Source organism: Oryx dammah, unplaced genomic scaffold, assembly GCF_014754425.2.
Source record: "Oryx dammah isolate SB20612 unplaced genomic scaffold, SCBI_Odam_1.1 HiC_scaffold_19, whole genome shotgun sequence".
Taxonomy (NCBI): Eukaryota; Metazoa; Chordata; class Mammalia; order Artiodactyla; family Bovidae; genus Oryx; species Oryx dammah.
In genome coordinates, this window is record NW_024070203.1 from 73,762,321 (window position 1) to 73,786,689 (window position 24,369).

Genomic DNA, 24,369 nt, shown 5'->3' on the forward strand with positions numbered 1-24,369 from the left:
AAAATATTCTTTTGTAATTCATGCCTAATTAAGATATTTTGCTTTGTTTTGTGCTTTAGACTCTGTCTTGTTTTTAAAATAGATTTATAAACTTTCCCTCTGCTTATATTGATTTTTTTTTAATCTTAAAAGTAGCATTTATGAAACTTTGTAAAGGGTATTTGAAATCTTTTTGATATGCATAAAATGAGATTAAAATAAGTTGTTGTATTTATATTTTGTGATTTATTAAGATTTTCAAAATCTTCCTTGAAATTTGCCATCTATATTAATATACTTAGTAAAAGAGCTAAGGTGAAATTAAATGTTAAGACGATAATCATTTTCATGTCAGTAGACTCTTGTAGTCATGGAAATGTGTTGGCTTTAAGCGTGCTAGTGACGAGTCAGTACTGGCTGGCTCCCACCATCACGAGGTGTGCAGAGCAGCCATGAGTATTCATGTATGCGTGTATGGCACACATTGCTAAGATGCTTATGGAAATAACTGCTAAGATGCTTATGGAAATAACGCTGTTTTTCCCTGGACTGTTTTTTTTTTTTAAACTCAGGTGAAATTCCTGACAGGAATAATAGCAGATGAGAGGATTAATATGATGGCCCTGATTATAATATATACCAGAATGACTTGTATATGACAAATTTCTGAGTAATACATGGCTTTTCTGTGTAAAAATTGACTTCTGCCATTTAATGAATGAAAATGTTTTATTTTTTATCATCTGTAGTTGCTGTAGTTATCTTCTCAAGTATAGCATTAATGAAATAACTGAAGGAAGAGGGATAGTTTATTAATACCATAGTTTTCCATTTCAGTTACAGCTGGTGGTTATTCTTGAACTGTCTGGTGTTTAACAAACCACTGCAAGTAGAGTTTTTCTTTTGAAATCTAGGAAATTAATGATCTGGAGGACCTTTTATTTATTTGCCTTTATCATCTTTTCAGTTAAACTGCTGTATGCAAGTCAGGGTTCAGTAAAGTGTGAAACATGTTTGCTCAAGAGGCTTATGATAAAGCCATGTAGACAGATTGAGTGTAGCTTCTGTTGTTATTCCTAGATAAGGCTTATCTGAATCATTGTTCCAAGTTGTTGATAGCTTCACATAGTGCATTTCTTTCCTGCTTTAAAACATTATTTAAAATTTGAGATGTGCACTGTGTATCTTTTTTAGTACCTTGCATACTAGAGAATAATACAGTTTGTACAAATTTTTACTATTTCATTCTCTTTTGAGAATAAACTTGAGTCTTACTATATAAGCCATTTGATAAGTTCCTAATGTTTTATATTCCTAATTGTAAAGAGAATGTTGTTTCTAACTGCAGGCCTGAAAGTAAGCAGGAACCAGTGAAAACAGAAATGGGTCCCCCACCATCTCCAGCATCTACATGCAGTGATGCGTCTTCCATTGCCAGCAGTGCATCAATGCCATATAGTAAGTTTTATGTGTAGTATACATTGGTCAAAATAGGGTGCCAGGCACACAGCTGTGTAGCTGTGTTCAGTTTGTGTTTCTGATTGGAGACAGCTCAGACTATTTTTAGTATAAATCTTTTAGTTTAAATTGTGCTCCTGCTAGTTCAATTTTTTAAAATATGCATATTTATTTGTTTATTTACTGAACTACAAGGTTTATAGGGCTTGCAGGATCTTAGTTGACTGACCAGGAATCAAACCTGTGCCCTCTGCAGTGGAAGCTCAGAGTCCTAACCACTGGATGACTAGGGAAGTCCAGTGGTCTTATTTAAATGTAGAAACAGTAGTTATAGTGTCGACTATTCTTATTTTTGAGAGTTATAATTTTCCACAGTATATAAAATGCACTGCAGTAATAGAAGAAATAACGCTGCTCTCTAGAATACCTGCCTATCTTTGTTGAGACTGTTATTGTAAATTGGTTATGGCCTGGTCACAACTTTTGCTCAGAATTTGTATAATTTGCAAACTGAGGTTTGCTACGGCACCTTGGTTATATAGAAGGTTTTTTTTTTGTTTTGTTTTGTTTTTTAAGCTTTCCAAAATGTATCTTTTAGTTGTGGTTGCTTCATACTTGAAATTGAAAGTTAATAGTCATTTTAATAGTCTTGTGTTAATTTTAAGGAAGCCCAACATATCTTCCTTTTTTAAACCTTGGTCCCATAGCCCTAATTTTGAGGGTCTAAAACAAGTTTTAAGTTTTTAAATTTTTTGCAGTTGTTTACTATGTGTTCGGAGAAGGCAATGGCACCCCACTCCAGTACTCTTGCCTGGAGAATCCCAGGGATGGAGGGAGCCTGGTGGGCTGCCGTCTATGGGATTGCACAGAGTCGGACATGATTGAAGCGACTTAGCAGCAGCAGCAGCAGCAACTATGTGTTAATATCGTTAAGCATTAATGCATTTTTTTTTTAAACCATGAGTTCATCTCAGTGAAAGTCACGAAGCCTCAATTCAGAAGGCAGTAGTTTGTGAAATATGTTCAGATATCTCAAATATGTATCCCTTTACAAATGATCTTTTTTCATATATTTAGATAAAATCTATAAAGTCTCTTTCACATTTTCTTTTTGGTACTTACCATTTTGTTGTTGTCTAAGAACGACGACGGTCCACCCCCGCCCCCAAAGAAGAGGAAAAGGTGAACGAAGAGCAGTGGTCTCTTCGGGAAGTCGTTTTTGTGGAAGATGTTAAGAATGTTCCTGTGGGCAAGGTTTGTTCAGAATGTCTAAGTACTAATTACTAAGTGAACTCTAGTGGTATCGCTTGTCAAGGAATTCATGGTTGGTGAGTGCTCATCAGCCCTCTCCTCCAGGCTGCCTTGTCTGTCACCTCTGATCTCTTTGGCCCCATCCTCCCACCTGATGCACCTGTCTCCTTTGTCCCTGACAGAGGAACTGATGATGATGCTGCCTGTCCTTGAGCATTAATGGTGATAGGCTGCTTTTAAAAAAACGTTATTTTGAAATAATTTTAGATTTACAGGAAAATTGAATATAGATAACATTTTTTGGTACAGTCTGTTCTTTGGGACTGATAATACAGCATTTTCATGGAGTTGATCTTTCATAACATTTATAAATCTTACTACTGTCTTTAAGCTTCCACTTTTTCTTCTGTTCTTCCTAGAGAGGGTCTTGCTCTCTGAGAAGCCAAGTGGGTAGAGTTCATCAGCTGGAATGTTATTAACTTCACCTCTGTCTTCACACATTCTTAATACAAAATGGGATGATAGCTATAGAGTATCTGCAATGTAAATCTTTTCCTGATGGCTTTTTACTTTCTTTAATGTGATGGTGTTTCCTTTATACTTAAAGGACCGATAACTTATGTCCCGCCATTTACAAAGGCCTTTCTCATACTATTCCATTTGATTTTTTTAATAGAACTCTAGTTTATGGGCACCTTTTTTTCCTAAGAAGAGCCCACTGGCTTAAAAGAAGTGACTAACAAAAGTGGGACTCAGGTGTTCTGATTTAACGTGCTGTGCTCAGCTGTTTGTGCGTTGCTCACTCTTACCTTGTCTGGTATGGTAGCTACTGGCCAGGTGTATGTAGCAAATTAAACTTTACTGAAATTAGTAACATTTAAAACGTCAGTCTCTGGTCACATCAGCTGCCGTGCTCAGTAGCCACTTGAGGCTAATGGCTGTCATGTTGGACAGCACAGATATAGAGTGTCAGACCATCATCATAGAAGGTCTTTTGCACAGTGGAGTTCTAAACTAATAATGAGGGAGGGTAGGAGGAATTTGTGGATTGTGCTTGATTGCTAAACATCCACACACTAATCACTGGCTGTGTGGGTCAGTTTTCCTATAGAAAATATGTCTTGGATATAGACATCAACAATAAATTTGGTGAGTGTGTTCAGATTAATTTTATAACTTGATGATCATTGAAGAAATATACTCATAAGGGATTTAATGCCTTCAGTGTTAAATTTACTCAATATAACTTGCATATTGATTTCATATGAGCTAGTGTTAATATTTATCATATCTGCCTGCATTCTAGGTGCTAAAAGTGGATGGAGCCTATGTTGCTGTAAAGTTTCCAGGAACATCCAGCAATACCACCTGTCAGAGCAGCTCGGGTTCAGATGCTGACCCTTCTTCTCTCCTGCAGGATTGTAGGTTACTTAGAATTGATGAACTGCAGGTAAGTATGGAGGAGTCACCCACTCACCAGTTGAATGTTGGGACCTTGAGCATATTACAGATTTCAGAGCAAAATTCATTTTTGTGTCACACAGGTTGTCAAAACTGGTGGAACACCAAAAGTTCCTGACTGCTTCCAAAGAACTCCTAAGAAGCTTTGTATACCTGAGAAGACAGAAATACTAGCAGTGAATGTGGATTCCAAAGGTAAAGATTTTGTAACTTTTCCAACTGGCGTACTCTATAAAGTGTAACAGTATGGAACGAAATGTGTCTGTATTTGAAATGTGACTGGGGGTATATAATTTGTGGGTACTTGCCATTTACTAAAGATGTATAACAATTGTTTTTTTTTAACATCTATGTATTTCTGAAGGTGTGCATGCTGTTTTGAAGACTGGAAATTGGGTACGGTACTGTATCTTTGATCTTGCCACAGGAAAAGCCGAACAGGAGAATAATTTCCCTACAAGCAGCATTGCTTTCCTTGGTCAGAATGAGAGGAATGTAGCTATTTTCACTGCTGGACAGGTATAGAGGCTTATTTTTGTTTTTGAAAATGTATTGAAGCTGAGTTTGGTTCTAGTTTGCTTGTTATTAAATTAGAAGAATTAGAACTAGAAGAATTTAGAATATTCAGCACATTTTTAATATTAAGTTTCTGTTTGGTCACTGTTACAAGCATATGTAAAATGTAATTGGAAAATAAATACACCTCTTGTAAAAGTGAGACATGTATTTGATTGGGAGCCAAACTATATTATTTTCCCCTCTGTTATAGGAGTCTCCTATTATTCTTCGAGATGGAAATGGTACTATCTACCCAATGGCCAAAGATTGCATGGGAGGAATAAGGGATCCCGATTGGCTTGATCTTCCACCTATTAGTAGTCTTGGAATGGGTGTACATTCTTTAATAAATCTTCCTGCCAATTCAACAATCAAAAAGAAAGCTGCTATTATCATCATGGCTGTAGAGGTAATCTGGTTTTTTAAACTAATTGGCATTTCAATTGAGAAGACTGTGCTGGAGTCTAGGGAAACAGTTTTCAATAGATTATTCATTGCCCCTTCCCTATAGGAGCTAAGAGTGTATTAGGATAAGAGAGAGGAGTATGCCGTTGGTCACAGTGTGATACACGTGTTGGGTAAGGCATGGACAAAGGTGTAGAAGCACAAAAGGGAGGGGTTAAATTAGACTGTGACTGGAGAGGCTTCTCTGAGGAAGTGTTGCCCGGACATAGTTTGAAATAGTCAGGTAGGTGTTTCCTAGACACAGGATAAAGGTAGGAGGTGTTATCCCAGGCATGAAGAGCAGCCTTTGTGAATCTCAGTAATATATTGGGAGAACTTATACATTCTTTTGATTCTTTAAAACTAGAAGATAGGGCTCATATGGATCTATGAGTGGCAACTGATAAGGCAGGGAAAGGGATTGAGGTGCCTTGTGTATTAATCTATGGGACCTGAACATTCCCATAGAAGAGGGTTTTAAGCGGCTGTATTTTTTTGTTTTTGTTTTTAAAGAAGATGAGCAGTGGATGGAGAAGCAGCAGAAGTTTAGAGACCAGATAAAAAAGCTAATGTAATTATTCATGTTAGAAACAAAGCTTGAAGTCTTGGAAATGAGGAGGGGATGGACTTAAGAGATCTTAAGGAAGTAGAAGCTTTAAAGCTCGATGACAGGGTGGCAGCAGTAAATGGAAGGAAGGGGTTATTAAAGCTTTGATTTAGGTGTGGTTGATGGGGAGGTGAGAAATAGGAGAAACAAATGGGATAAGGCGAGATGAGTTTAGTTTTGAACACACTGTGGTTGAGATGTTTTTATTTGTTAGATGTGGAGGCAACACTGCTCTAAGTTATTGGAGCAGTTTGAGCAGAGATTGACCTGATTTGCCTAACATTTTCAGAATACCACTGCTGACATGCTAAGAATACATGGGGGATATGTTGGAAGTAAGGAGGCCAGTTAGGTGGAAGGTGCTGTTGGCTTGGCCCAGGAAGTAGAATGATGAGTGACTAGACTCTATATATACTCGAAATGTTTTAAAGTAGATCCAACAGGATTTACTTATGGCTAAATACAGGGTGTCATACCGAGGAAGTAAGACGGAGAACGGTTTTGAAGAATGATGTTGCCATTTATTGAGATGAGGACGCTAAGGATGAATGAAGCAGGTTCAGGAGGGTAACATCCAGTTTGTTTGTTTCTTTTGTTTTTGGCAGCACTGGGTCTCTGTTGTGGCACACAAGCTTTCTCGAGCTGTGAAGCTCAGGCTTAGTTGCCCCACAGCATGTGGGATCTTAGTTTCCCAATCAGGATGGAACGTGCAGATTCTTATGCACTAGACCACAATGGAAGTCTCTAAGTTTTGTATTAGATTATCTAAGAGGAGTTAGTGAAGAGAGAGTTGGGTGTGAAAGTTGGAAGACCAGGAGAGAGAGGACCAAACTGGAGACATGTACTTAGGAGCTATCTGGATACCTGTGATATTTAAAGGAATTAAACGGCATGAGATTACTAAAGTCTTGGAGAAGGAAAAGCCTAAAGACTTAGCCACTGGAATAGTCTCAGCATTTAAATGCCAAGAGATAAAGAGGAACCTGTATAAAGGCACTGAGAAGGAGTTGGAGGAAAACTAGAATGAGTGTTGTCTTGGAAGCTAAGCCAAGAGCATGTGTCAAATAGGATGTGTTGTTCAAGTGTATCATGTGATGCTGTAGGCCAGTGAGCCTTCACATCATTTAAAAATTCTTGATTTGTTGCCAGCATTCCAAGTCACAGGATTTATATTTAAAATCCAGATTTTCAGTTGCTCTTAAAAAATTAGAAGACCTGGTAACATTGGGCCATCACAGAACGTTAATCTGCTCCTTTTAGGGGGCTATGCATGGTCTCTCCAGTCCATTGCAGAGAAGGTTTAAAATCTGTTGCTCTGCATTCAGTGTTAGTCACCATTTATTACGTGGTTTATGTTACCTTTTTTTTTTTCAGCCAGCTTCCTCCATTCATTTTATACTATTTCAAGTGCTTCTGTAGGCCTAATAATTCTATGAACCCTGCACTTTGTCAGCATCTCAATGGTAAAGATAATGCCATCATCCTAGGGTTAGTGATGAAGCGTGTCATCATTTATCTTTCTACCTCATTTACCAGGACTTGATGCACAGTAGACATGCAAGAGATTTTTGCCCAACTCTGTGCCTTGTTGGACTTCCCAGGTAGCTCAGGTGAAGAGCCCGTGTGCCAGTGCAGGGGACACGGGAGATGCGGTTTCACCCCTGAGTTGAGGAGGGATGGCACCCGCTCCAGCATTCTTGCCTGGAAAACCCCACGGACAGAGGAGCGTGGCAGGTTATGGCCCATGGGTTTGTAAGAGTCAGACACGACTGAGCATGCACACATGCTGCCTTTTGTTATAAGAATGAGTGACAGCATATAGTGATGCAGAATAACCTGTCTCGCTCAGACAGCGTAAATGTGGCATTGATACTGTGGGCATAATGGCCCCTGTGTAGTCTAGCAGGTTGGAGATGAGAGCTCCTGTAGAGTGGCTGCTTCCAACCAGACGACTGATTTGTTTGAAAACATTCGATATCACAGCTATGTGCAGCAAAATATCTTAATTTTTAGTTATTTCAGAATATACTGTGCTTTTTATTCTTTGGAGAGATTTTGACATATTCTCTCAATGTATTGACTAATGCATATTTACCACTAGATTTTGACAAATTTAGTCCTATGTGGCCCACCTCATGTTCTCGAACTGGAGTTTGTAATTTATAGGGTCACTTCAGAGCCATAGTTAGTTCCACAGTCCAAATGGCCTGTCTTACATGTGTCACATACTGAAAACAGTGTTTTTTTTTGTAATTTGTAAAGAGGTGGCAAGTTCAGAAGCATCTCTCTTCTTCCTTTGTATTTCCATATATTCTTTTCCCACCTGCTTTCCTCCAGTTCCTAATTTTAGTTAAACAAATTTTCTTGTTTTCCTTAACTAATGCTTCACATTCAGTCCAGTAAGTATCCTATAACTACAATTTACATTCTGAAAAAATACATTTCAACTCTTTGATATATTAATGCTGTGTCTTTGTTTAGGCTGCTAAGGTCAGAGTGACTTAACTGAAATTCACTTTTCATAGTTCAGGAAGGTGGGAAGTTCAGAGTCAAGGCGAGGCGGATTTGGGGTCTGATGTGTTCTTTCCTGGTTCATGGATGGCCGTGTGTCCTCAGTGCGAGAGGGGAGCTCTGGTCTCTTCAGGCCCCTTTAAGGTCACTGATCACCTTCATGAAGGCTCCACTCTCATGACCTAATCACTGTCCAAAGGCACTGCCTCCAGATACCATCACCTTGGGGATTGATTATTAGGCTTCAGCATGAGTTGGGAGGGAGCAAATACTCAGTCCCTAGCATGCTGTTTCTCAGGTAGAAAATGGTATGATCCATAAATAATTTATCATTGCTACCTGGTCTTTGACAATGAGGTGTGTATTTAGCTGTCACCTTTGGGGAAGTGCACATGTTGTGATTTCTGGGGAGGTAAAGGTTTTCGTTTTCATAGTGTGATGTACCCTTAGAGAGCACAGGAGGATGAGAATAAGCTTGGAGTGAAATGTATACCCTGAGCTTAATTGGCTAACAGTAGGGTTCTAGTTTGCTAGTTGTATATGATGTAAATAAGGGTTCTGTAAACTACGATCTGTGGGACTTCCCAGGTGGCGCTAGTGGTAAAGAACTCACCTGCCAGTGCAGGAGACTTAAGAGATACGAGTTCAGTCCCTGGGTTGGGAAGATGCCCTGGAAGAGAAAATGGCAACCCACTCCAGTAATTCTTGCCTGGAGAAAACCATGGACAGAGGAGCCTGGCGCGCTACAGTCCATAGAGTTGCACAGAGTCGGACATGACTGAAACAACAGCACACACACAAACTGCGATCTGTAGGTCCAGTCCAGCCCCTCCCATTCATCATTTGTACATTGTATATCTGACTGATTGCCTGCTGCAGTTACTGAGTTGAGTTAGTTGCAGAAGCTGAAAATATGTATTGATCCTTTGCAGGTCACTCTTCCATTCCTGTCAGTGTTGTCTCTGCTTAAGGGTATCTTTAAGTTCAGCTCCTTGTGCCAGGTCACCTTAAACTACTTTCTGCAGAGCTGATTTTATTATTGTGTTGGCCATGTGAAAGTTTTGACTCGGGTATTGTGGTATGCAAATGCATTGAAGTTTTTTCCCTAATTTGTCTGAGCACAGAAGCAAACCTTGATGCAGCACATCCTGCGCTGTGACTATGAGGCCTGTCGACAATATCTTATGAATCTTGAGCAAGCGGTGGTTTTAGAGCAGAACCTACAGATGCTGCAGACATTCATCAGCCACAGATGTGATGGAAATCGAAATATTTTGCATGCTTGTGTATCCGTTTGCTTTCCAACCAGCAATAAGGAAACTAAAGAAGAAGAGGGTGAGATTAAGAACTATAACATGATCTTTAAAAGGAATTTTGGGGAATTTTGAAAATACAAAAATTACTGAAAGAAAAGAAAATCACTGTAAAGAATTTGTGTATGGCTTTGTATATGTATTTTCACTTGGCTTTGTAAAATCTTGGCGTTTCAGAAGGTAACGTTCTCAAAAGGTAAAAATCCCTGTTCTCTTGATAGGATGAGTATATAACATGAGAAAGTAAATTTTTCATTAGGGTGTTTCTTTTGTCTTAAATTCTCATCTCTTTGTTTAGTATAAAACTATATATATAGAATCCTTAAGAGCTTTACTGGTTTTATAATTGCAGGTAACTTTTATTACCATGGGACTTATTTAGCAAGTTAAGTCAAATTATATGGAGGCAACTTTTATCCCAGTTTTTAGAATGTAGAGGAGAAAATGAAATAGTTTTTAGATGTTTTTGGAAAAGTAAATAAGCTTTTCTTTTTGCCATAAGGTTTTTAATTGGCTGATTAAAGGGGGGAAACTGAAAACCTGATATGCAATTGTGTAATTCATAATGGTTTTCCTTGTTTTGAATTCTACTGATGACATTCTGGTAGCTACATTTTTGAATAGTGGTTTGCAAGTTTCTGACTTATTATTCATTATCATTAACTGACTAAAGGATTATAAGTAGTGTAGAAACTAAGACTGAGATACTCACATGTCAGTCTTTTCTTCCTTGATAGTGAGAGCTACATTTCAGCCTACTTGTGAATAATACTTTTTATCTTTGGGGTTGAAAAATAAGGCAGAGTAAGGAAATAATTCATGTTAAAAGTCATAGTTCAACCTAGCTTAAGTGTTTATTCCTCCGAGGAGGCAAAATTAAGCTATTATCCCTAGTATGTGAATTAGAACACTAAAACAGCAGGTAGCATTTGATGGATTGTACATACTTAATCTCTTAGTTATTTTTTGAAGTTTAAATTGATTGTGATTTTCTCTCTTATGTTTCAGAAGCAGAGCGCTCTGAAAGAAACACATTTGCAGAAAGACTTTCTGCTGTTGAGGCCATTGCAAATGCAATATCAGTTGTTTCAAGTAATGGCCCAGGTAATCGGGCTGGATCATCAAGTAGCCGAAGGTAATGTGATTTTTACCAGGGAAGTTCAGTTGATGGAAATGTAATCCAAGTACAGAAAGAAACATATCTGTTATCTCTCATATGCATGAATTGGTGGGTCTTTTTGTTTTGTTTTGTTTTGTTTGTTTCTACCAATATCAGTCTGGGAAAAATATTTGACAGTATCTCATATTTAGGTATAGAATAGTAGGACCTAGGATCTTTAAAAAATTTGAGGTAACTTAGACAAGTAGTTTAAACTTGATTCTTTGAATGTGTTTTAAATTTTTCATCATTCTTTTTTCCTAGGAAGTTATTTTCTTTAGTTGGAGAACACGTAATAATTGAAAGAACCTCAATCTTTTATTTTCAGATTGTTTACTTAGCTCAGTCTCTCAGATGTACTAATGATCTGGGAAGAAAAGAAAAGCTGGTGGTGTATATTATGAATGTTCGGTATTTAAAATTTTCAGGCCTTCAGAGTTCTGGGATGGACAAAACTTACAACACATTAAAAATTACTAGATGTTTGAATAGATGAAGACTATAAAGAATTCAGGATATAGGTGTTTCTTATTTTTCCTGAAGAGAAAAAGCACATTTATGTTAGACAGGAGAGCCAGAATTCTTGGATGCTTCACAGATCATTAATGTGGAAGCACTGCTTACTGTGCTCATGTTGTAAAGTCAACTTAAAATGAAGACTCTCTTGGCCTATTTGCTGTTCTATATTCAACTTTCCCTTTAAAAAATGATTCTTCTAAAATTGGTTCCAACCTGAGAGCTTCCCAGGTTCAAAAACATTCTGAGGTGACATTTATCAAAAACTATTTATGGATGACCAAATTATAATTTAAAACCATACAGAAACATTATATAGACTATGCAAAATGGAAATTATCACCAGCTTATTTATTCAGGACTTCACTAGGCAGACAAAGTGTTTGGTCTAAGATGGAAAGCGACTTAAATTCTTCATGAAGAAATTAGTGTCTGAATTATTTCAGGTATTTCATTTCCTCAGGGAAAATACAGGTTGAAATCAAGTTGGACTCTGATATGGTTGGTCCAATACCAGTGCTGCCATCTTTTTTTCATGTAAGGATTATTTTGAAGGCAAAGACTAAAAGGAGCTTCAAGAGTGGGTGATGTGTTGCTCACAGAAATAATTTGCAGAGTAAGCTCCTTTGAGGCATTTGCCGAAGATTTCACTGCAGTGCTCTTAACCAGTTCAAACTCAGGGCTGCCGGTTGAACAGATGAAAGCACAGGAGTCTTATTATCCACGCCGGGCAGTAGGAAGTCCACAGACTCTGCTTCATTGAAGTGAAACCCTCCTCTAGCCTACAATGGATTTTCTAGGCGATGCCCCTTGATGAGTATGCAGGCTGGGATTCATGAGCTGTAAGCTCAAAACCGATGCAGTTTCAATATTGAATGGAGTACTGTTAAATGCCTTCAGATGATGATTTGACTGAGAAGTTTTGTTATGTGACTGAATAGTGCCTGAGTTCAAAGGGCAGATTTAGTGGAAGGCTTGATTGATGCATCTGATTACAGGTGTATGTACTCTAGAGATTATTAATCTGGAAGACACATGACCTTCGCTTTTTTGTCACAGTGGTATGTTTGAACATGACTGGATTCTAAGGCTTCTGTAGCATGGATATAACGTGCTTACAAAGAGGAAATTACATCATCCTTGAATTCTTCCATATTGTCAGAAAATACGATGACTCCAGGCAAGCCTATACGAAGAAATGTCAAAACTCTGAATCTTAGCAGCCAAGGTGGTATCTCCTCAGTATTGTCCTCAGCCACTGAGGATACAGGTGAATCTTCATGAATTGTGTACAACATCTTGAAGAATAATTTTCTTTTTTTTTTTTGTTTTTTTGTTTTTTGTTTTTTTTTTGTTTTGAAAGAATCGGTAAGAGGAGCTGGGCATTGTATTTAAAAATGTTCCCAAGACCTAATGAAGAAAAGAGGTTAAGGACAATTTTTTTAAATGACAAGGAATGACCCCTCATTTAATATTGAATTGACTACATCACAACAACAAAGTTGGGAGTTTGCAAGTTCAAGATGAGACTATGGTCTCAATTTATCTTCATACTTATTCTTAATCTGCTCTAAGCTAGAGATTGGAGAATAGCCCATATGTTTTGTTTGGCCTGTGCAATGTTAAAATTTTTTTTTCTTTAACATTTGAATGCCTTTAGATGAGCATGCACACTTCTAGTTTGCCATGACCCCCTACTTCTTACACCTAACTGTCCTTTCCTCAATTTATTTTACTTTCCAGGCCCAGTAGGCATTGCGTTTGTGACCTTGGTATAAGCCTTCTTCTTGATAAGCCCAAAACATGCATTTATTTTCAGGTGATTTGCACTGCTTCCCAATTATTGCTGACTCTTTCTCTCTCTGTGTGTTTTGAGTAAGACACGCCAGGACACTAAATGTCTCTGTTGAGCTTAATTACGATTGTGTTGGAGCATCACAGTGTGAACAGCCACCCGGGCGGTGCTGTTTGGGTAGCACTGCCGTGCTCTGCGGGTGATGTCTTGGACAGGAAGTGACCTTGACTGAGATAAATCACTGTGCTCTGCTCCCCTCTATATTATAAAAGCTTCTAAATTGGGAGAGAGAAGACATGTTACCATAAAACAATTAACTGTAGGTATTTTTTAATAGTGCATACTATAATGACTAACATATTTTTTAGACATTAAAATTTACTTTGCAGAATCTTCCAAAAAAGTTACTCTAACGAAAGATATATTATCATACACAAGCCTTATAAAGTAGGTATGTTCCTGAAGGTAGCTTCTAAAAGAAATTTTGGTAAATGCTTTAAAAAATTTTTTTCTTTATGAAACTGAAAGTGTATTGGTCTGGAGAAACACATTTACCCTTGGATTAAATTCAAGCATTAATACAAATTACTCTGAATTACTTATTTGCAGACATATAATGTGTACGTGGTAAGATGCTAGGTTTTTCACATCAGAAATGTCATGTCTTTGGGATTAAATCTGCCTGGGAGAAAGAAGTCCCTGATGTGTGGCCTGGCCCTTAAAACTGAATTCTTTTTATTCATTTAAAAGCTCTAAAATCATGGCCGAGTGAAGGGATTTGCCTTATGCGCTCTCTCAGTTGCTGCTAGTTCTTAATGTATTAATTTTGTAGCCTTTGTAAGCTTTTATTCAGAGGTACAGATTTTTGTACAGGTAATACACTAGTTCCCCTAATGAAGTCTTGTGTCTGTGATTATTTTTTAGTGATGTGCACACCTGTGCCATATTTTTTCTGTATAGCAGGAAGAAAAATATATCCATGCCCAGACAGTATTCTAATAACATATTTTATAAGCTCCAATTTCATTATTTAATTTCCTTGGGATGAAGATGTATTGTTAAATTTTTTTTTGTAAAAAAAATTAAATCTAAATTGGTCCTGTTTGAAAACTACTTACTGTGTGGATGTTAGTTCACTTGCTTTTGAGATCACAGAAAAGGGATTTAGTGGGCTAACAATATTGGTTTTGTGCTAATACATATGTTTTGTTAATGTATATATTAAACTTAATTCTTACTGGTAATAAACTGGGGACAGAATTTTTTTTAATGTTCAGGTGTTCGTTTATCTTAACTGTATAAAAGATTATTTCTAATTTTACTTCACTGCAACTTTTGTTCCCTGTGCTTAAGTTTGTGTGGGAGCTTAATACAGTGGTTTTAAGTGCTGAACTCTGTTCTGGGATCCCCCAGTTGAATTTCTATTCCTTGCTGACTTATTTCGTGATTCCAGAATTGGCATTTGTGTCACTTTCCTGCCTGGAGTATTTGCTTGTAGAACAAACTGATCTCAGATGAGAAGTTCTGTGCACCTTATTGTTACATTTAGACATAGTAGTGAGCTCTGATTTTGTCCATGTTCTTCTAGTTTGAGATTACGGGAAATGATGAGACGTTCGTTGAGAGCAGCTGGTTTGGGTAGACATGAAGCTGGAGCTTCATCCAGTGACCACCAAGATCCAGTTTCACCCCCCATAGCTCCCCCTAGTTGGGTTCCTGACCCTCCTGCAATGGATCCTGGTAAGACCTGTTATTTTGTTTAGTGTTAAACAAAAAGATAATGTCATGAAAGAAAAGAAACATTTCAGTGGGGTATTTAGAAATCTGAAATAGTTAAAAATTGGCATAAAGAGTATTATAACTAGTCTACGAAGATTTGGTTTAAGGTGTTTCTAAGTTAAAAGTTAAAATTCTAGAAAGTCTTGTTAGATAGCCCTCTCCTACTGAAATACATATTTCTATACTGATAAGCCAATTAGTATTATATCAAGTCAATAATTTGTCTAGTGGATTCATCCTCTTATAGTTTGGGGAAAAAGTTCCACTGAAACCTCTGTCCGATTTGACCTTTGGCTTGCAGAGAAAAGCCTTAAGGCCAGTTAAATGAACATGGTAGGGATATGTTTCCTATAATGATGTACATCCTGCTGTTCTGTTTACTGAAAGATGGTGACATTGATTTTATCCTGGCCCCTGCTGTGGGATCTCTTACCACAGCAGCGACTGGCACCGGTCAAGGACCAAGCACCTCCACCATTCCAGGTGAGAATCTCTCTTATTTTATCTACCTGTGTATTTGGAAGATAAAATACACACTTTGTATATATATATTTCTAGAGATCTACACTTTATCTCAAGGAGACTTTTCTTGGCTTGAAATATGTCTAATCCTCTGACTTACCTTCCATATGTCAGTGAAGTTATGGTGTGTGTGTGCATGCATTTCATCAGTTGAGATTTGTAAAATGTGTTAGTGTGTTTAAATTTTCTGTCATGAAGTTATTAACTTGTTACTAATACCAGAATATTTTTCTGGTGGTATATTTTAAAGATCCTTGGTATGTTATTCTAGAATAGTCTTTCACTCTTGCTTTGTATACTCTTGTTTTGTTACCAAATGTATGTGCTTAATTACAGGTCCTTCCACAGAGCCAGCTGTAGTAGAATCCAAGGATCGAAAGGCCAATGCTCATTTTATATTAAAATTGTTATGTGATAGTGTTGTTCTGCAGCCCTATCTTCGAGAACTGCTCTCTGCCAAGTAAGAAGTTTAATATACTTTTGAGATTAAGATCTGGCTTAACTCCTTTTTCTGTTGTTAGGTCAGTCTTTTTGCAGTATATGGAACAACAATTATCTTAATTGAATTTAAGATAATTTATCACGATCTAGCATTGTATTCTCTGTTACTAACCTCTCTTTAGTGAAAAAAGTCTTCTGAATATAATACAGATAAACTAAGTGAATACCGGGTGTATCTTTATACGTTAGCTTGATCAGGGTGTATATTTATTTGTTAAAAAGATCATGGTATAGTTACCCATAAATGTTGAATCCATAAGTTAGTTATATCACTGTCACCTGGAGAACTTTAAAAATTATACAGATTCTTTCCCAAGCTTTATACTAGAAGTATGACTTTATTGGTAAATATTCTGTTGTAAATGCTCATTAACCATTAATAGGTTACATCTCTACTTTTAGTATGCTTGTTTATCTTCCTTTACAGACTCATACTGATTATATAATAGTTATTAATCTGTGCCAAATTCTACTTGCATTAATTCTTTTATTCTAGATATAACTGTCTGGACTATAGATAGTTGCAGCAATGGGCTTAGAGGTAATTAACTTGCTCAGGATCCCAAAACCTACGAGTGGCATAGCTGGAATTCCAGACCTGGTCTGTGTCTTTACTACAGAACTGAAATTCCCAGTTAGCACCCTTATGCCACTTTCCCTACTTAAGTTCAAGAAGATGTTTTGAGTGTTTTGTATTTTTGAGGGCAACGGAGTTTTCCTGTTTAAGCCTTACTACTCTTAGGATGAAAATGACCACATTTATGAAATTTTGATTACTTTAATGAAGGCTGCCCCATTAGTAAGATAAGTCTTTGAATTGTAAATATAGTTATTACTACAGAAGCATCTTACTAATTTGTAGTTTGAGGCATAGATAAAAAATATATATATATATAGACACACATATCTTTCTGCTTTTATTTCAGTTGTCATTTTTGTTGCATTTATGGTATTTTTAAGTATATTCTTATGATTTTCTCATGGTGTTGTCTGAAAAGTTATTCTGTGTTCTTACTCCCTTTCTCTTTCTTATTAATCCATCTTGTATTTCTACACTTAATTTCTTTTTCACTAGTCCTTTATTTTAGTACCCTCATAACGGTTTACTTTTTCCTCTTTATCTAAGAAAATATATATCTGGAAAACACCAAATTAATAAAACTGATGTGTTAATAAGCTGATATTAAGAGAAGTGGTTGCTTTTTTTTATACTGCAAATATAGGAGAATTTTCTAGAGTTGCTAACACAGTTTCCTGTGTGGTATATTGTTTACCATGGAGATAACTCAGTTTTGTTTTTTTTTCCTTAGTGCAGTAGAATTGACTTAAAATTATATTTGTTTCAGGTACACAACATATTGATTTGATATTTTTTTCACATTACAAAATGATCATAAGTTTAGTTACCATCTCCCACTACAGAAAGTTATTACAGTATAATTGATTATAGTTCCCTATGCTGTACATTGGGATTTCCCTGGTGGCTCAGATGGTAAAGCGTCTGCCTACAATGCGGGAGACCCAGGTTCAATCCCTGGGTTGGGAAGATCCCCTGGAGAAGGAAATGGCAACCCACTCCAGTGTTCTTGCCTGGAGAATCCCAGGGATGGGGAGCCTGGTGGGCTGCTGTCTGTGGGGTTGCACAGAGTTGGACACGACTAAAGCGACTTAGCAGCAGCAGCAGCATGCTGTACATTAGGTCCTCATGACTTATTTATTTTGTAACTGAAAGCTTGTACCTCAGTCCCTCACCTATTTCACTCATTCCTCTAACCCACTCCCCTGTGGCAGCCACCAGTTTGTTCTATTTGTGAGTCTGGTCTGCACAAGGCTTCCCTTTTCTCCACATCCTCGCCAGCACTTCATATTTGTTGTCTTTTTGGTAATAGCAATTCTGACAGGTGCGCGGTAATGTCTTACTATGGTTTGGTTTTGATTTGCATTTCCCTGATGTCTAGTGATATTGAACATCTTTTCATGGGTCTCTTGGCCGTCTGTTGTATATCTCCTTCGGAATAATGTCTGTTCAGGTCTCCTGCCTAGTTTTTAACCAGATTGGTTTTTTTTTTTTTAATGTTAAAGTGTATAGTTTGGATATTACCCCTTAATGGATATGCCATGTGCAGACATCTTCTCCCATTCAGTAGGCAGCCTTTTCCTTCTATTGATGGTTTCCTTTGGTATTCAAAAGCTTTTTAGTTTGATGTAGTCTTATTTGTTTGATTGTGCTTTTGTTTCCTTTCTTGAGGAGACAGAGCCAAAAAAAAAACTAAGACCAAAAAGAGCATTTTTTTTTTCTAGGAGTTTTATGAGTTCAGGTCATACATTTAAGTTTTTCATCCTTTTTGAGTTCATTATATTTTGTGAGAAAGTAGACCAGTTTGATTCTTTTGCTGTTAGCTGTACTATTTATTGAAAAGACTGTCTTTTGTTCTTTGTATATTCTTACCTCTTTGTTGTGGATTAATTGACCATGTAAGTGTGGGTTCATTTCTGGGTCCTCTGTTCTGTTCCACTGACAGAATGTGTCTGTTTTGGGGCCAGTACCACACCATTTGATTACTGTAGCTTTGTTAGTACTGTTTGAAATCAGGGGACATGATAAATCTAGCTTTGTTATTTTTTTTCTTCTCAAGATTGCTTTGGCTGTTTGGAATCTTTTGTGGTTTTGTTTTATTATTTTGTGAAAAATGTCATGTCTGTTTTGATAGAGATTGCATTAAATCTGTAGATTGCTTTGAATAATATGGTTATTTCAGTAATATTAATTCTTCTAGTCCATGAGCAAGGTTAGTTTTTCCATTTGTGTCATCTTAAATTTCTTTCATTAGTGTCTTACTGTTTTCCAAGTATAGGTCTTCTACCTTCTTGGTTAGATGTATTCCTAGGTAGTTTATTATTTTTGATCATAAGTGGGACTGTTTCCTTAATTTCTTTTTCTGATAGTTTGTGGTTAATGTATAAAATGCAACAGATTTCTGCATATTACTTTAGTTTCCTGCAACTTAATTCATTTATTTGTTCTAATTGCTTTTTGGTGGCATCTTTAGAATTTTCTGTATGTAGTATATATCATCTACAAATAGTGGTAATTTTACTTCTTTCCAATTTGGATACTTTTTTGTTCTTTTTCTTGTGTAATTGCTGTGGCTAGGACTTAAAATACTTGTTGAATAAAAGTGGTGAGAGTGGGTATCCTTGTTTGATCTGAGAGGACTTGCTTTCAACTTTTCACCTTTTATTATAATGTTAGCTATGGGCCTGTCAGTTCTAGAGAGTTTTATCATATGTTAAATTTTGTCTCAGTCCTTGTCTGTTTCTACTGAGATGATCATACCATTTTATTTTATAATTTGTTGATATAGTATATTATATTGATTGATTTGTGGATATTGAACAGTACTTACATCCTAGGATAAATCTGCATGTGGCCCCCCACTCCCCCACCCACCCAACACACACACACACATGCATGCACACACACACACTTCATTATAGTGTATAATCCTTTTAGTGTATTGCTGGATTTGGCCTGCTGTTATTTTATCTAGAGTTTTAGCCACTAGACCAGGGAATCCTGTGATTCAGTTTCACTCTTGATAATCATTCTGTTCATATTTTCTGTTTCTTTCTGATTCAGTCTTGGGAGATTGTATGTCTCTCAGTTTATCCATTTCTTCTCAGTTGTCTATTTTATTGGTGTATAGTTGTTGGTAGTAAGTCTCTTACAATGCTTTGTTACTTGTTTGGTGTAACTTCTCTTTGAATTCTGATTTTACTTTTCTGAACTTTTTCCTTGGTTGACTCTGGCTAAAGGGACACATAAGTATACTTTGGAGTAACAGGAGGCAGAAATGTGTTTATTATACAGAAAGCAGCCTTATGAAGATTAAGTTTGAGTAGAACTGCCTTTGTTAGACTGTAATATTATCAAAGTGGGACTATAAGAATAGTAATGAGATAGTGGTATAAAAGAGATTAAAATAGGCATGAGTGAAAAGGAGAGTCAGGTATGTTTTATATGTCTGTTATAGCCTTTAATATGTGTGTTGCAAAAAACTGAATTAAAGAGTTGTTGAAAGTGGAAAAGAAAGATGCATTAAAACATGGTTTAGGTGAAAGACTTCGTGAAGAATCCATTTTTTGGTCTGAAGTTACTTGGGACAGTGATACTGTTGGGTGACATAGATAAGTTAGGTAGAGAGAGGTTTTGAAGAGAAAAATTATTTGAGTTTTAGATATGTTGAATGTAAAGTATCACTGCTGCTGCTGCTGCTGCTAAGTTGCTTCATTCATGTCTGACTCTTAGTGACCCCATGGACTGCAGCCTACCAGGCTCCTCCGCCCATGGGATTTACCAAGCAAGAGTACTGGAGTGGAAAGTATCACTGGGAAATCTTAAATAGGCTTATCAAATAAGCAGGTGTAGATGTTGGAACTGAATTATCGTGAGAGAAGTGGTAGTTGCTATAATGGAAGAGAGGGAGGTACAAATGGCTGAGAAACTTGACTTTTGGGAAATGCAAAGGTCTAGAAGGGAATAGAAATTCAGTGAAGAATATTTAAAGTACATTTTAAAGTGGAAATTCTTAGTAATAATAATAGCTGACACTTACTGAATACATGTTATTTGCTAAGCAGTCTGTTGAATTGAAGTAATAATTCTTTTACTCTTCCTCAAAATTGTATGAGATAGAGCCTGTTACTATGCCCACATCTAGAAAGTATTAGTTTACTCCAGAACCCTTGCTGTATTCTTTAAAGTTACTAAAGCCAAGAAAGGAAAGCATGGTGTAGAGACACAAAGATTCCACAGAAGTGACTTTCTTAAGAGAGAATATGAGACCAGAAAATACCACCAATGATTTTCTTTGAGCATTGACATTATTTACTAAAACATAACTGGTTTTTTGTTTCATCCTGAACATATCTTTCTTTTATAATATCAGGAAGGAAAATAATTGATACTATTTTTATGTACAATTTTTCTTATTTTAGGGATGCAAGAGGTATGACCCCATTTATGTCTGCTGTAAGTGGCCGAGCTTATCCTGCTGCAATTACCATCTTAGAAACAGCCCAGAAAATTGCAAAAGGTAATTTATTTCAAGTTCTAAATGAGTTGCTTATTTTTTAATTTGACTAGATTCTCTTCTGTAATTGATTAGAAGCTATCAAGATAATTCTTTTGTGTATATGTATAAAATTCATGTACTTTTTTTAAGCATATATTCTGTCAGCCTGTTAATTGGTATTGGTGATAAAATTTTATGGAAAGACCAGATGTCTTATTGTTCTTTCTGACTGGGATTTACCGCCTAATAGAAAGTGTTAAGGAATATCAGTTCTTGCCATCCAGCCTTTAAAAGATTGAGTAGTTATCTTTTGAAAAATAGTGGCTATGAATAATTTATGTGATTATCTGTAATTTGTTAAATAGAGCTAGAACTTGAATCTTAACTGCATAATGTAGAGTTGAACACTTAGATGGCTGATGTTTGATGTATTTGTATTGTTCTCTTGTGTGGTTATGATGTAATCATACTTTGCTTTACTTTGCACCAGAATTGACTGGATTTCTTTGCAATGTTACCTTTGTATGTCATTTTATTTTATTAATATGTAGTAGTTTCTGACTTATACTGTGTAAATGTTAGAACTTTTCCATTTGAGGAAAGTAGTGCTTAAGTTCTTTGTTGATGTATGAACTACTGTGTTTTTAATCTTAGCTGAAGTATCCTCAAGTGAAAAAGAGGAAGATGTATTTATGGGCATGGTTTGCCCATCAGGTACCAACCCTGATGACTCTCCTTTATATGTCTTATGTTGTAATGATACCTGCAGTTTTACGTGGACTGGAGCAGAGCACATTAACCAGGTAAGTTATTTTACATTTACCTATATTTGTGCTATCTTCAGATTTTCTTTTCTTCTCTTTGACCATCACTGGAGTTACAGCTCTTCGTTTTGGAATTGGAAGTATATTGTTTAATTATACTACTTTTTTTGGATGATATAAATTATTTTCTCTCTTCTGGTAATTTTTGATTCCCATTGGTGTATCCATTTGTGACTGTTTCCAGAGCATATTAATTTTGCTCTACTGTTGTTGTGATTGAATTTAGAAAATACCAGAAATAATCTTTTTGAGGTATACATATCATTCTTTTAAAAAGTATATCCTTTTAATTTTAGGATATTTTTGAGTGTCGTACTTGTGGCTTGTTGGAGTCGCTCTGTTGTTGTACGGAATGTGCAAGGGTTTGTCATAAAGGTCATGATTGCAAGTGAGTGCGATTTTAGTTTCTTAATGCTGTAAACTACTTAGATTCATACTGCCATATTAAAAATAGCGTGATATGCAAGAAATATGTGATCATACATTGTAACTAGGATCAGTGTTTTAAGAAACAGTATATACAGAATGTTTTCGTCTGTATTCTCCAGCCAAAGTCGCAGGTCCCCTGTAGCACAGTTCGTTAGCTGGCATTAAGGCAGTAAGAGAGTCATGGTTTGGCTTGTGCCTTGTTTATTTCTTAAACTAAATATAATAACCTTCATCTAGCAATAGAGTTGCTATGGCTAGTTTGTTAGTTTTCACATTCATAGATCTAAGAAGCATAAAATGCCCCAGCACTAACATTTGCAGTACCTCAAGGTCTCAATAGGGATATCGCCTATGGCTGTGCTATAGATGTAATAGTTAATAGAGAATTGGTTTGTAAAAACCATCTATTGTGCTTTAAAATAAATAATTATGTGGGACAAGTGGAAATTTTTTATAGATACTATACTGATACTTACAATTTTTATTAAAAGAATTCTGGCTAATATGTTTATCTTATTTAAATATCTCAAAGTGATAATCTGCTTATTTATTGATTGCTTACTAACAAGTGCCGTCACTGTGCTAGATGCTACGTGGTGGTGGACAAAACAGTTAAGATGCCTTTTCTCACATACTGCTTTACAGACTGTATAACACTGAAGTGATCCTTGCTGCATTATTTGAAAGTTAACAAGGTTTCTCTTGAGTTTTAATGAGTTAGGCCTCTGTAATATCAATATAGACCTTTGTATTTTTAAAAAATTTCTGTGTTTGTACTTGTATATGAATTCTTTCTAGACTCAAACGTACGTCACCGACAGCCTATTGTGATTGTTGGGAGAAATGTAAATGTAAAACTCTAATTGCTGGACAGAAATCTGCTCGTCTTGATCTGCTTTATCGCCTGCTCACTGCTACTAATTTGGTCACTCTGCCAAATAGCAGGCAAGTCGTGGGATTTTTAGGACGTAAATTAAGTTGTGAAAGCACAGCATAGGTAAGTAGCCTTCTTCCTCATAACAATGTTCTGTCTTGCAGAGGAGAGCACCTCTTACTTTTTTTAGTGCAGACAGTTGCGAGGCAGACGGTGGAGCACTGCCAGTACAGACCTCCTCGAATCAGGGAGGATCGTAACCGGAAAACAGCCAGTCCTGAAGGTGAGTTGATTTGACACTTACGACACCTAGGAAAATCAGTATGTGTATTTCTGCACACGAATTACCCACGATTTCTTCTTTTCTTTGCAGATTCAGATATGCCTGATCATGATTTAGAGCCCCCAAGATTTGCCCAGCTTGCTTTGGAGCGTGTTCTGCAGGACTGGAATGCTTTGAAATCTATGATTATGTTTGGGTCACAGGAGAATAAAGACCCGTATGTATCCATTGAAAGTTTTTTAGACTCGTTTCCTGTGTTAGTGTAGGCAGTTACAGTGCATTCTTTCTTTCCCCTCAAGTCTCAGTGCCAGCAGCAGGATAGGCCATCTTTTGCCGGAGGAGCAAGTGTACCTCAATCAACAAAGTGGCACAATTCGGTTGGACTGTTTCACTCACTGCCTTATAGTCAAGTGTACAGCAGACATTTTGGTAAGTCCTTTGAATGGTTATTTGCAAGCACATGAAAAAGGTACGTGTTATGTTGTTTCCCATAATTTTACTAATTCAAGCTCCCATGTACCAGTAAGCACTCATTAAATACTACATTAAGGAGGATGGAATTTTGGAGGTGATTTAAATTTCTCATTTTAAATCAATCAGTGAGAGCTCCTTTTTTTCATTCTAAATACAAATCCTAGAGTGTATTAAAAATACAATATAAAAATGTGTGAAGCAGGGTTCTGAATTAGTAATAACTCAGTGCAGATTTTTTAAAAATATCTCTTTTTGCTGTGAATTTAGAAAAGAGTGTAAACTGTTAAAGCCACTGCTGGAGAGATTATGGCAAAAAGAACGTACTTGTACACTGATGAGGTGACCCTTCTTTTGGTGCTCCTTTGGAAAACAACTTGGCAATGTCAGGAGCCATAAAACTAACATTGCCCCTAGAAACTGTCCTAAAGAAGTGATCTATGGTGTGAGAAAGAGAAACATTGTGTCACAAAACAATATGAAATACATGGGATTATGATTCATTAAAATAAACATCTGAGTCTACTTTGATGTTATTTTAAGTATCCTATATATTGAG

General features: G+C 36.6%; 1 protein-coding gene and 1 non-coding gene across 6 annotated transcripts in view; both read left to right on the forward strand.

Moving 5' to 3' along the window:
- The window catches only part of UBR5 (ubiquitin protein ligase E3 component n-recognin 5), a 139,104-nt gene that overhangs the window by 83,037 nt on the left and 31,698 nt on the right, over nt 1-24,369 (forward strand). For 4 of the 5 annotated variants that reach the window (XM_040261971.1, XM_040261972.1, XM_040261973.1 and 1 more), the window contains exons 15-32: nt 1,328-1,437; nt 2,579-2,691; nt 3,995-4,138; nt 4,233-4,344; nt 4,514-4,668; nt 4,919-5,116; nt 9,394-9,604; nt 10,591-10,717; nt 14,641-14,792; nt 15,219-15,314; nt 15,690-15,813; nt 20,853-20,950; nt 21,584-21,732; nt 22,050-22,141; nt 22,981-23,127; nt 23,221-23,339; nt 23,430-23,556; nt 23,639-23,768. In XM_040261971.1, the coding sequence (XP_040117905.1) occupies nt 1,328-1,437; nt 2,579-2,691; nt 3,995-4,138; nt 4,233-4,344; nt 4,514-4,668; nt 4,919-5,116; nt 9,394-9,604; nt 10,591-10,717; nt 14,641-14,792; nt 15,219-15,314; nt 15,690-15,813; nt 20,853-20,950; nt 21,584-21,732; nt 22,050-22,141; nt 22,981-23,127; nt 23,221-23,339; nt 23,430-23,556; nt 23,639-23,768 (2,404 nt within the window). The remainder of the gene's footprint in view (nt 1-1,327; nt 1,438-2,578; nt 2,692-3,994; nt 4,139-4,232; nt 4,345-4,513; nt 4,669-4,918; nt 5,117-9,393; nt 9,605-10,590; nt 10,718-14,640; nt 14,793-15,218; nt 15,315-15,689; nt 15,814-20,852; nt 20,951-21,583; nt 21,733-22,049; nt 22,142-22,980; nt 23,128-23,220; nt 23,340-23,429; nt 23,557-23,638; nt 23,769-24,369) is intronic. The other variant, XM_040261975.1, reaches the window with a different exon arrangement.
- Nucleotides 17,329-17,400, forward strand: TRNAC-ACA. The gene has a single exon. It is a non-coding gene; the product is annotated as a tRNA-Cys (tRNA).